General features: G+C 36.2%; 1 protein-coding gene across 11 annotated transcripts in view; it reads left to right on the top strand.

Moving 5' to 3' along the window:
- Positions 1–12529, top strand: part of LOC121319852 (CUGBP Elav-like family member 2) — a 168107-nt gene that overhangs the window by 118844 nt on the left and 36734 nt on the right. For all 11 annotated transcript variants that reach the window (XM_041257732.1, XM_041257730.1, XM_041257727.1 and 8 more), the window contains one exon: positions 4744–4826. In XM_041257732.1, the coding sequence (XP_041113666.1) occupies positions 4744–4826 (83 nt within the window). The remainder of the gene's footprint in view (positions 1–4743; positions 4827–12529) is intronic.

The raw sequence follows: 12529 nt of genomic DNA, 5'->3' as shown, positions 1-12529 counted from the left end.
TGCAGCATGAAAAGAAGCTGCCAGCACATGTTTCAATCTTTGTCTCTGCTAAATATGGGGGGGTTAACTTTTTATTGACCCGGAGACAATTGACGAGAACTTGGTGTTCATGGTAATATTAAAAGTACATTTGCTTTTACAAAACACTCTTAAATACCTTGAAAGGAAATTATGAAGTCGAAATGAGTCTGTAAACATTACATTTCAAGCTGGTAATGTTTTATGTGAATTGGCACAGCAGGCTGATGTCATTTATCTTTCTAATCCTTGTTCCACATTGCCTCCCACTTGAGGCCAAGAACAATGATGCTGTGCCAAGACAGGGTTGAAAATAGCCCTATTATTAACCCCAAATTGAAAACATGATGTTTTTTTAATGTCTTCATTTAGAGATGTGTGTGCATGATGATTATTAATACACCTTTGAAAGCAGAGTGAAAAAATACTTTATTTTAGCTGTGTACAGGCCATCAACTTATCCAATAGACATTTTTCATTCATAATTGTGTTATCTTAAGTTGTTCTGCCATGTCGAGATAATAAAACCTCACTGGAGTAAATCACTATGGTTTGACCTGTCATAGTTGGTCTCTGATTCATTGCTTTTAACTGTAATAACTCATTTGGTCACCCTGTTGGTCTAGAGACAGAAAATAGCAACCTTTATCGCAAATAGCCATCTCCCTAGACTAATTTATTGTTTTGTGAATTTTTTCCCCAATAGCAATACTATTGCAACATCTGATTTTTTTTGTCATGTTCTACCTACCATGCCTATTAAAAACTCATGCTTCTTGACACATCAGTGATTTATTTACATATTTCAAAGTAAACAGGAATGGGATTATTCTCTTAATTGCTTTGAATTATAGGCATAATTAATTTCATCTAATGTAAGGTGCATCATGTGCAGTAGATGCTATCTTACTTTTATAGGGTCAGGCCAGTTAAAATGCAATAATAGGGAAATTGCGTAGTATGACTGAGCTGCATCACAGCTTTAGTCAATAATTCTTAGCTAGGAATTTTATTTTATTTTTATTTTCCATTCTTTCCTGCTACATTGAAGACTAACTTGCTGAAATGAGAATTCTAGAGATGCATTGTGTCTTATTCAGCCCAATTAACAGTGAAGTGTGAGGCATCAGCTGTTGCTGTAAATCATGGCAATCACATTGTAATCCGCAGTCTTCTCAAATTGAGAGGGACTAACAGCTGAAAGGCTGTGAGAATGCTGAAGATATATTGGAGCCAGCTGCTTTCAAATGCCAAATGTATATGATATGTTTTTTGTGGGGGTTTTTTTTTGTAGCTAAATACTTTTTTTTTTTTTGGTTTGGCTGCAGAGCACAGTCTATAAATAGATAGATCACAGGCATTGCTTGAATGGCATTAAAAAAAAAAAAAGAGTTTATTTTCTCTGACGTAGTACAGACAATAATGTAACATGAATGGTTACAGAGGCTCACAACAGACCACCAGATTTTAAAAACCTTTCTTTTAAGATTCAGACAACATAAAAACTATTCTTAGCAGATTCAAGCAGTTTTCCTTGAAACATGCCTGCTTCAAGTCACCTGGGAATCGAGTGGTAACAGCTGACGTATATAATTCCTCTTTTCATTTTACACTCAGACCACCTAAACTCCATTCCATATCTATTGGTTTTAGAAGGGGTTTCAGTTTATTTGTCTTCTGCCTCAATTAAGATCATGTCCCAGAGGTGAAAGGCCAGTGCACTGAGGTGGAGCATTAATCCACTGCACTGCTCAAATTCTGCTACCATCTGCTCGCTACATATCTCCATACTGTTCCTTACCTTGCATTCCACTTGCTTCTGCCTCTGTCCTCCCTGACTGCTTTCTGACACCAGAAGTTCTTTAACTGTTTGTCACAAGTGGTTTGTGGAGAGCTGTCTGGAAATGACTGGTTCTGTAATCACCTAAAAGGAGGACATTAAACTAAATAAACACAGAAAGAGAGAGAAGCCCTGTCAGTCATTCTGGTGGAAGTTGAATAATGTTAATTTGGCCCCTTTTAAGTGACACTGTTAAGCTGAAGGTATAAATGGGCATTAGTGCACACAAACCTCAAGGCGTCCTCAAGCTACCTTGTAATTTATTGGAACCGCATTCATCAGGCAGCCCCGATCAGCTTTTCTTTGGAGCAGTTCAAAATTCTGGTTTTAAGTTTAAGCAGTTAGAAAATCCTGAAGCGCTGTCTGCTTGGAATTACAGCTGACAGCCAATTTCTCCTGGAAAGACTTGGCAGAGGTGGCAATACATTTGGCACTTGGCACTGGAATAAATGAGGGTTCCTGGATCAAACAACGTTAAGGTGAATCTTTTTCGGGGGGGTGGGGATGGCTCTGTGTTCCATTGTTACAGCATGGTGTCACGTCTGGGAAGAATGGTCAATCATTAGTTCATACTTTAGCCTATTTAAAAAGATGGGTCATATCTCGGATGATTAAATACAGTGATCGCTTCTTGAAATATTTGCATTTGTATTCGTGGAAGAAAGAAACAGATTGCCTGTGAACTGCTCTAATATTTCTTACATTTAATTTGAGGATCATTAATATTTCACATATTTTTACTGGGTGTATGAATATCAATGCCAATAATACTGTTTTAAAGGCAATTGCTTGCACACATTCCAGTTGTAGTTTATAGGGAACCTATTCACAAAATTTTACGTAAATTCAGTTATGTATGTATGTGGTTAATGATACCTGTGTTCTTTGTAACAGACATGACTGTGAAAACAATATATTTATTGCAGAGGGGTTACCCTTGTTAATTTTTATTTATTTATTTTAATATGCACAAAATATTATGAAACACAGTTGCTGGCCAAGCATAGTGTGAACTATTAAAGTATTTGTAATAGGGAGTGGATTCTCTTCAGATTTCTATAGTAGGACTGCTGAGTCGAGTAATTCTGAAATAATGAAGGCCCCTATCATGTCACTAGATCAAATATTAATTTTGGTTAAAAGGAAAATCTAATATTTAAAGTGAACACTATGGCCAAAATTCAGAAAAACCACGCATTACAAAACATTCTTTAAAATAATTGGCTTATTCACAGAGTTGAAAACCTAGTCAAGCAATTTTGTCCTTGATATAATTCCTCTGTCATACTTTTTGCTGGAATTTACATAATAATGGAGGAGGAAATGTCGCAGTACATCATACTTGTTCACATTAGTTCGCTGATGCACTCCCAACAGGCTTGGAATTGCAGCAGAATTTACCCACTCTGGGTCAAAAGCGCTTCAGTTTTCCCAGTTGTAGGAGAATTTATAGAGAGCGCTTTTATTCAGGTTTGCAATGACTGAGTGTGCCCTTTCCAAGAGAACTCCCCAGCTACAACTGAGGGATGACTGTAAAACCAGAACTGGAGCCCAATTATCCGGAATGCATTTGTAACATGACAAAGAAAATAGCCACGGAGAAATCTCTTTGTGTGTGCATGCATTTCATTCTAGCGGATTGTTTAAGTGAAACAAAGTGTTCTTCTTTGCTTGAAATTGGGTGTAACGAGTCTTAACAAAGTTATAATATACATTGTACCATATTTGTGCTTTCTAATTTGCCCTGCCATATTCCTCACCTAATGATTCTCAACAATGAATTCATCATATTGGTGAACAGAAACCCGTTTGTAAACATTGTCACATGACACACTGAAGTCTTTTTCTCTTATGTTACCTAAATAGACACTATCAGTAGTGGAAATGAGAATTTTAAATCACAGCAGAAAAAAATTACCTAAATGGAAACTTTAGGCCTCTTTTTTTTCATCTAACCTAGCTTGTGTTTTTGCGTCACTACCAGAGCTCCATATTTGAGTGCATGTGCAAATTCCCCACCTGTTTTGCCTGTGAAGCAGGAAGAGTAGAACTAATACGCAGGCAGTGAACATTGTCGGTCTTGACACTCTTAGCCTTCCAGGGCCCTGATTCCTTGATCTGTCATTCTGACACAGTCCTGAGATGAATTCCCAAATGCACAACACAAGGAACCTATTGCTGTCCTGAATTTGAATTTGCCATGAGCTGGATTTACCTGCTAAGATACCATTATTATTTGAACGGTTATATAATGTAGCCCTTGTATGTAATTGCAGTCTCTATTAGCGATACCTTTATTTCAATGCGCATCAAAGAAATATGCCTTCCATAATTACTGAGCATTGAAGAATAAGACATCTCAGCTGAAGCTCTTCCCTCATATATAAAACATTCTTAATGTATGAAAGAAGCCTATGAATTTGTATCCAGCAAATTTCAGAGAAGACATGCCAACAGAGACCAACAGTTCAATTTTATACATAAACATTTTTTTTTATAAATGTTAAGTGATGTTGTCTGATGTAAAAAATAAATAAATACATAAAAAGTTTTGTGTGTTATGACTCAAGTTTTGCAAATGTGGTTTTAAATATTGAAAGTGTTGCAGTTTAACATTTTATGACAAACAGATTCAATTTTCAGGAACAAAATTGAGTTAAACAGGATGAAAAAAAATAAAAGCAGTGGGTGGAATACATTTGAGTTCATATGGGATTGTTCAGCCATTGTCAAATGTCTAGATTTATGTAATGCTTCCAAATATCCTCCCTCTCTCTCTCTCTCACACACACACACACACACACACACACACACACACACACACACACACACACACACCCACTGTCTATATACTTGTTCTGACTTGATTTTCTCATTCTTTGCAGGCTGCTGTTTTGTAACGTATTACACAAGAAAAGCCGCCCTTGAGGCTCAGAATGCACTGCATAATATTAAAACCTTAACTGGGGTGAGTATATGTACTTTAAACCACATTTTTTATCATTAACTGTCGCGTGTGTAGAAGTTAATAAACTCAGAAGCATTATTACCTAATGTATCTTTCCTAAAGCTAGCATATCCAGTGTCTTCTGCTTCAGACACAGTGTAAAGGATTTATGCAATCTCCCCACAGGGGCCCCTTTTATTAAGGTAATGATATCTTCTTCTTGGACGAATGGCCTAGTGTTTTGGCAACAATGCCTCTTGAAATGAAAGTTTAAGCATCTCATTTCTGGTTTGGGGCAACTCTCGATAGTCATAAGTCTAAGGTAAGTAGCCTGTCCACCTGTGTGTGTGTATCAGGCCCCTGCCAACGTCATCACCTTCTGTGCTGCTTAATGGCCACAGCTGCCATATTTATCACTAACAACAAGCCCTGTAAAGCGGACAATAATAGGCTACATTCAAAACAACCGTGTTAAGCAATATCCCAAAGAATAACATGCCGACGGTGGAAAATTGTTCTGCACAACCTGCAGTGTCACGTTGGACCACACACATAAGTGGTGTTCATTTAATAAAGATAGACAGAAAAAGGCCAGACGGACTAGAAATGTGTCATATTCTGAACTTGTCAAAGCATTCTCAAGAGCAAGCGTACCGTTGGAGAAACTAGATAACTCTGTGTTGAGGGAGTATATTCAGAAAGAAATCCCAAACACAGGTGCTGTTCCTTCTGCTAACAGACTTTGCCAAGATTACTTATCAAAAGTGCTTGAAGTATATAGGAACGAGCTGAAAGAGCATATGAAAAAAGCTGATTATGTTTGCATTGTGTTGACAAGATGACAAGGATAATTATATGTTGTATATTGTTGCTGTACCCCTGAAATGGCTGATTCGGAAAAGCATACCCCATTTCTTTTTGGACACTGCTGTACTTGAACTGGTAAATTACTCAACCGTGTCACAAGCTGTCATCAAAAGCCTGACAGATTTTGATATTGAGTTTAACAAGGTGTCTGAGATTGTGACAGACAATGTGACATACTGTGTACTTGGACATGTAATGAATTGCTATGTGGTCTACTTCCTAATTCGGTGCATAGAACGTGCAATGCACACATTGTATGTCTGGATAGCAATTAGTGGCTGTGGCAGGCTGGCGAGTGGAAAGAGGCCCAGAGACAGACTGCAGTTCAAAAAATAACTTTTATTATAAATAAACACAAAATTGAAAGGGCACAAGGGCCAAAACAAAACAATTTAAACACAAAGAAAGACAAAAAGCAAAATTTACAAAAATAACAATTTCCAGGCTGGGCAATGCCTTCACTGGATTCAAACTTTCCAAACAACCAAAAAAAAACCAACCTGCTTCCTTAGCTCCCTCTCCCCAAATGAGAAGCAGAGGCCTCCTTTTATATCAGGTGGCTGGGTGCTGATTGATTGTTAATCAACCTAATCAACTAATCAACCCCAGCCACCTGAACATAATAAACCCAGGCAGGTAGGGGAAGTTAACCCCATCCCTGCCAATTTAAAGGGCAGAGCTTTGCTCTGCCACAGTGGCCTATACATTTTTTGACAAATTCATTGCTGCAAACAGTGTTTCAAAGCTTTTCGTGCAGAAAAAAAGGAGACCAGTCACGATCAAGTGTCTCTGTGTCCAGAACCAGTGGGGACGCGATTTGTGGTTTCAAGCAGTTCTGTACCGTGCTGAGCATGTTAATTTATACAGTGAGTTCAATGAAATGAAGATTTTACCTGATAAACAAGTAGTTACCACTTTAATCTCGCCTTTAAGTGACATGTACTTGACATTGAACCCATTGCTCAGCATGCCAAACCATTGATGAAAACAATCAACTCTTTCGAGTTATGTTCTGCTTTTATCCAGGAAGTCTACAACACTGTAATTGATTTGGTCTAAAGATTACTGGACTCCATTTTGTCCAGCATTTTTGTTAGAACTATTATTCCTTTAAAATGTACTGGTGAGACTGTAGACATGTTGGTTTTTTGTTTGTTTGTTTTGTATGAATGCATAGGTACAGTAAAAACATTCCTGGTTATGCAAATACATTATTTGGTAGGCAAAATAATGCTACAGTGTTTTTTTTTATCATTTCAGCTCATTTGTTTATGTTTTAATTTTTAAAAAATAATACTATTGGATTTTGTAAATAACTGCAATTATTAAAGAACTATTATTACTTTCCCACAATTCTTTTTACTTTGTCCGCAACTGAGCTGCAATTTTTTAAAATTTACCGCGATTTAGGTATGGCCCTAGTTATAGGTATTAATTAAGTGATAAAGGATTCCTTTCCAGTGTATATTTGATATGTTCTTATTATTAAGGAAGAAGAAAATAATTGAAGATCAACTTTAATAAGTTGCCTAAGACTACCGTCTACAGATCTGAGAGCAATGGCTTGAGGACATGCAGTAAAGGGTAGAATAATACTAATACCTATTACTTTTGTTAAACCCTTCTTTCTCATAAAGAACAGAGACAAACTGCCATACCAGGAATATGTTTAAATGGAATAGATTTTAAAAACCACAGCGTAAACCTAAATGTTGGCCAGTCTCAACACAAACATGTTTTCTGGGCAGCAAAGACTACCAGCAGAAGGATTTCCCAGTCTTCATTTGGACTGGCACAAAGGAAGAAGCAACTGTGTCATATTCGTCTTGTTTCTGCCAATTTGCTTCAATTAGGATCAATGCTTTCCAAGCTTATTGGCTTGACTTGTGGCACATGGGAGTCCTGCATGATAGTTATTACAACTAGGACCTAGAAGTTAAATTTCCATTTGACCATGGTAATCATTTCTGCTTTTACGGTATATTTGACTGCAATATTTAAGATGAGACACAGCAAGTGGCAAATGGAAGCTCTTTTACTACTGCAATGCTGTGAAGATTAACATGAAAATGTAGTTACATTATAAACATGCATAAAGTAAATTATGATGCAAAATAAATAATAAATACTTCCAGATAGCCTGCTGTCACTCTGTACATTTTAAATTTTGGGAACAGGAGCCGATGTAGGACGTGTCCTTTTAAAGTACCCTCTAGCTGTGAACATAGCTTTAGCTCGTGTCCTTTTTTTCTGTTACTCACAGGGCTCCTTTTCTCTCTCCTTTTGAAAGAACAATAGGCCAGGCATGATCAATCAGTCACTACTCAATGTATTAATGCAAATCCCTATAAAAACCGTTGCCGAGTGTCATGTTGTTTGACTAGAAAACCTTGCATTTATCAAGATTTCCAAGTTCAAAACTAACATACACCACAGACCCTATCTAAATTAGCATAACATACACCTCAAACCCTGTCTAAATTAGCGAGGTTCACAGGCTTAAATACAAAGGGAGATAACGAAAAGCTGTTGGAGTTTTCATTCAGAATATTTTTTGTGTTTTACATTTAATTAAAGGTTAGCAAAACACCATTTAGATATCCTCTCATTGTTAGATATAGAGACCAGCTCAGCCAGGCAGCCACACAGATTTGTGCTAATGTTGATCTAAGGTTACACTGAACCAACAGGGAATTCAATGAAGAAAAATATTTCTAAACAGATCTCCTATCTGATGTCTTCAAACTGTAACAGTATCATCAAGAGACATATTTCATTTTCTACAAAAAAATTAATAAGTTCAGGGTAATAGTTAGATGACAACTATAACAAAATAGTTCAGTCAGATAACCGTGCCTATAAATATCAAGGCTTTTTTGCACTTGACTGCAATAATACAGCATCAGAAAAAATAGTTTCACTTAAAAACTGTTGAAACACATTATAGGGGGGTGAAAACAGTTCCGATAAAACAAAACCCTGGCACAAGGAGTCTTTGAAAGGACTTTTACTTGTGGCCTCATTTGTAAGGTGCTATTATTCATTGCAGGAATTCTAAGTTGTCAGCAGCTGTCTGCAATAAGAAATAATGGGAGTACTATTGAATTAATTGCCCAGGTTTAACCATTTCGAACGGAGTTGGTGGTAAATATGTATAGTCATTTTAAATTAACTGATCTTGGTAAAAATGAAATGGCAGGAAATTTATATTTGTACTGTTCAATTCACATATGTTTATTTATGTATTTCCTGGAGGTAATATTCTCTATGCAGCTTTGAATATCAAGCCTATGGTAAATATGGACAGCGCCCGTTTTATTACTGGAGCCTTACAAAGCAAACCCCAGAGCAATATCATTACAGTCCTAGTTATACAAGTCATTTTAATTAAGTGTGTAATTGCAGGAACAAAGCACAAATATTCTTTAAAATGTAACTCACTTGATTTGTTAAAGTAGAAGGAGGAGATGGAGTGCTGGCATATTACGGCTTGTCAGGCTTTTATCTTTAGATAGTTGTGCTGAATAAGGTTCGACCACCCATGGGAGACAAATGCAGCTAGTTCAGGGATTGAACTGATACAACAGGCCAAGATTCTGAGCTTAAGTGTTATCTCTCAGTTCTTTGTGAAGGGTCAGTAATTCGAATTCGGTAAAGAAAGAATGTTGAGAAGCTTGGACTTTAGCCAAAATATAGCACTGGCTGGATACGGAACTGGTCCAAACTTGGAAACACACACACACATTTGTTTAACAATTAGGTTTTGTTTTGTTTTTTTAAGTTACACAATGTTTTGAACGTTTTTTGGAATTAACCATTCATTGGAAATAAAGATTATTATTATTTTTTTTTTTTCCACAAACCATTAGAATGCCAAGGGTATTTATTAAATCCTTCATATCTTGAGTTTATATGAAACTTGACTGGGAAAGCCCTGTCTTTTAATGAAGATGATTTATTTTTTTCTCTTAAAGCTTTCCTCACAGCTACTTTCAAAGGTCAATGACAGGAAATCAAATATAAGATGTTGAAAATACTGCACACGTCTATCCCTGTGTTGTTAACTCTTTCCACAGGATTAGGGTTAAATTTTAGTTTTTAACCATTTCTTAAAAAAATGGAACTGTACCTCATGAATCATTCTGTACTTTTGAAGAAATAACATTTATTCAGTGATTTACACAGCCTATATTTGAATTATTAAAATGTATACACTGTATGCTGTTATTTAGCGCACCTTAAAAAGTTGCTTTAATTTATATATGAAAGTATTTCAGATGTCCAGTTCTAGAACAGAAAATATTGTATGACAAAAATATCAATTTCCTGCTTGCCTGCTTGAAGCCTCTACTGTAGAAAGCTAAATACAAGCAATGCACACTCTCCATCAATCCTGTATGCAGGACTGCTTCCAAAATGTCAAAAACTAAAAACCCTTGAACAAAGCTTATGTTGGCTTGATGGAGAAACGTCTTATTCCGAATCTGCTTACATGATATGTCTTGTGTACCCACTGACACAAATAGCACTTCTTCATTATTAATGAGGTTGTCATTCATGGACAATTGACATCATCCATTTTTCATGAAGGGTGACATACTTTAGACCAGGGAAAGGTGCTAGAGACCAATTAGTAAGATTACACCAGAGGACAGTGAAGGGAATGGAAGTTCAGGAGCTCATTTCAGTTCTAAAAGGATTATTAGCATATATGATGGCGGGAGAAGAAACTTGCATTGAACAGGTTTACAGAATCAAAGACAACATTTAACGTTTAATTCAACTAGACATTAACGAGTTTCATACAACTCCTTGAAAATTGGCCACGGGCTACAGATATTTTTATTGGGGGGGGGGGGTTGACAGATCAAAGCCTCTATAATTTTATAACCAGAGGGTTGCCATGATCCTCAGAGCTGTGAATGAATTTTGGTTTTAATGAGCTGTGTCCTGTATTCTGAGGCAGCCAAAACCAAGGACACAGAAAGCTCTTTAGATGATGTGCTTGTGAGTCATTAAGATAGATTGTAGGTGGTCACAGGCTGAAGGAACTAGGCACATTTCATTCATACATTTTTATTCTGGTTACATTAAGCATCACAGATTTTCATTGTTGTCTAAGCTCTGCTGGTAAGAAAAAAGTATATGCATTTCTCATTTTATTACAAATGCAACTGGCAGTTGACACACACAATTAATGCAATTACAGATAGGGTTTTAGTAGGAAAAAATTGACACTCAACTAGCTACCAGACTGTGATTTTTAAGTATGTTCCTCTGTGCATGACCTATTTGACTTATCAGGTTGTACTCTTATAGCCAGCATGTTATTTACCTAAAATGTTACATATGTTTTAGACTACTATCTGGTAAAATGCTGACCTGGTTAGCATTGCATATCTATCCAAATGGGTATTTTGAAGTTAGGTGCTGTTCCAGTAAGCCCAATGTTACAGCTATTCTGTTTGAGGTCTGTGGCATGGCACTGGTACTGGAGCCCAGTTTGTGCATCCGATTGACAGCATGACCAAGTCTCGCTTTTCATACCTTTTCCCTAAGTTCTAGTTTTCTTTCAATACATCCTTTTACATAGATGGAAAAACTATACTATAAAAAATAGACTATGTAGCTGAGCTGTATAATGCACAGTACTGTGTAACAGGCAATTAACATGATTTGATAGACAGGATGACTTAATCATCAAGACAGGCGCTGAAATTGCCTTGTAGTATTTTACCCAGGATTTTTCTTATTACCTATTTTTCTTGCAGTATTTGCACCAAAACTAGTTTGTTCCATCCCCACCCCCCAGTAGCTGTCCATCTGTCTTCTATGTTTGTCACCCTTATAATATAAATATATATATATATAGAGAGAGAGAGAGAGAGAGAGAGAGAGAGAGAGAGAGAGAGAGAGAGAGAGAGAGAGAGATATATATATATATATATATATATAATATATATATATATATAGATAGATAGTATAGATAGATAGATAGATAGATAGATAGATAGATAGATAGATATATAGATATATATATAGAGATATATATATAATATATATATATATTATTTAACCGGGCCCCAACAAAAGGAGTTTTTCAGTCTGTTTTTAAATCAAATTGATCTGACAGAGTGGAATTTAATGGTGAACTCATCTTTAAGGAATGGGTCTATTGTATCCAGAGAGCCACATATACAGTTAATTCTCGTTAATACAAATTTCAAAGGATCAGCAAAAAAAAAAAATCTTATTATCAGTTAGATTTTTTTAAACAGATTTTCAACATATGTGTGCTTATGTGCTAACTGTACTATTCTAATAAGAACAACATGGCAGTTGCAATAATAAATAAAGGTCGCATTGTAACATGTTAAATAGTATTGTTTACTTGGCTAGTGTTTTGGTTCTTTGTGCACCGCTATTACAGACTCCTCTTTCTGGATGTAAATATTTTATGGGCTCCTGGTTCATCTATGGACCGTCATGACTGAGGTCTCTGGGGCTGAGCTGGGGTCTGATAATGAGATGGGAGCTGGTGACTTTTGGGATACAGATGACATGCTTTATTGAATGTGGTGTGGAAGGTTATTGGCTTTGTCACAGAGTAATAAGAGTTTTTGAAGCGTTATTAAAGCAGGGGTTATCAACAGTTTTTTAAATCACACCCAAACTTAGCATTTTTTTTATTTTTTTAACTTCAAACTGATTTTTAAAAACAAAATTGCCTGTGATTGGGTCTTTTATTAAGCGCTTTTTTCCAGTCGGTATCATAGGTAAAACTGTGTGTTTGTAAAATTCACAGTTGCTTGTGTAAAATTTAATTTTGAACATTTTTATTGTAAGTAAATGACTGT

The sequence above is a fragment of the Polyodon spathula genome, chromosome 8 (genome assembly GCF_017654505.1).
Source record: "Polyodon spathula isolate WHYD16114869_AA chromosome 8, ASM1765450v1, whole genome shotgun sequence".
Taxonomy (NCBI): Eukaryota; Metazoa; Chordata; class Actinopteri; order Acipenseriformes; family Polyodontidae; genus Polyodon; species Polyodon spathula.
This window is presented reverse-complemented; position numbering and strand designations above follow the sequence as displayed.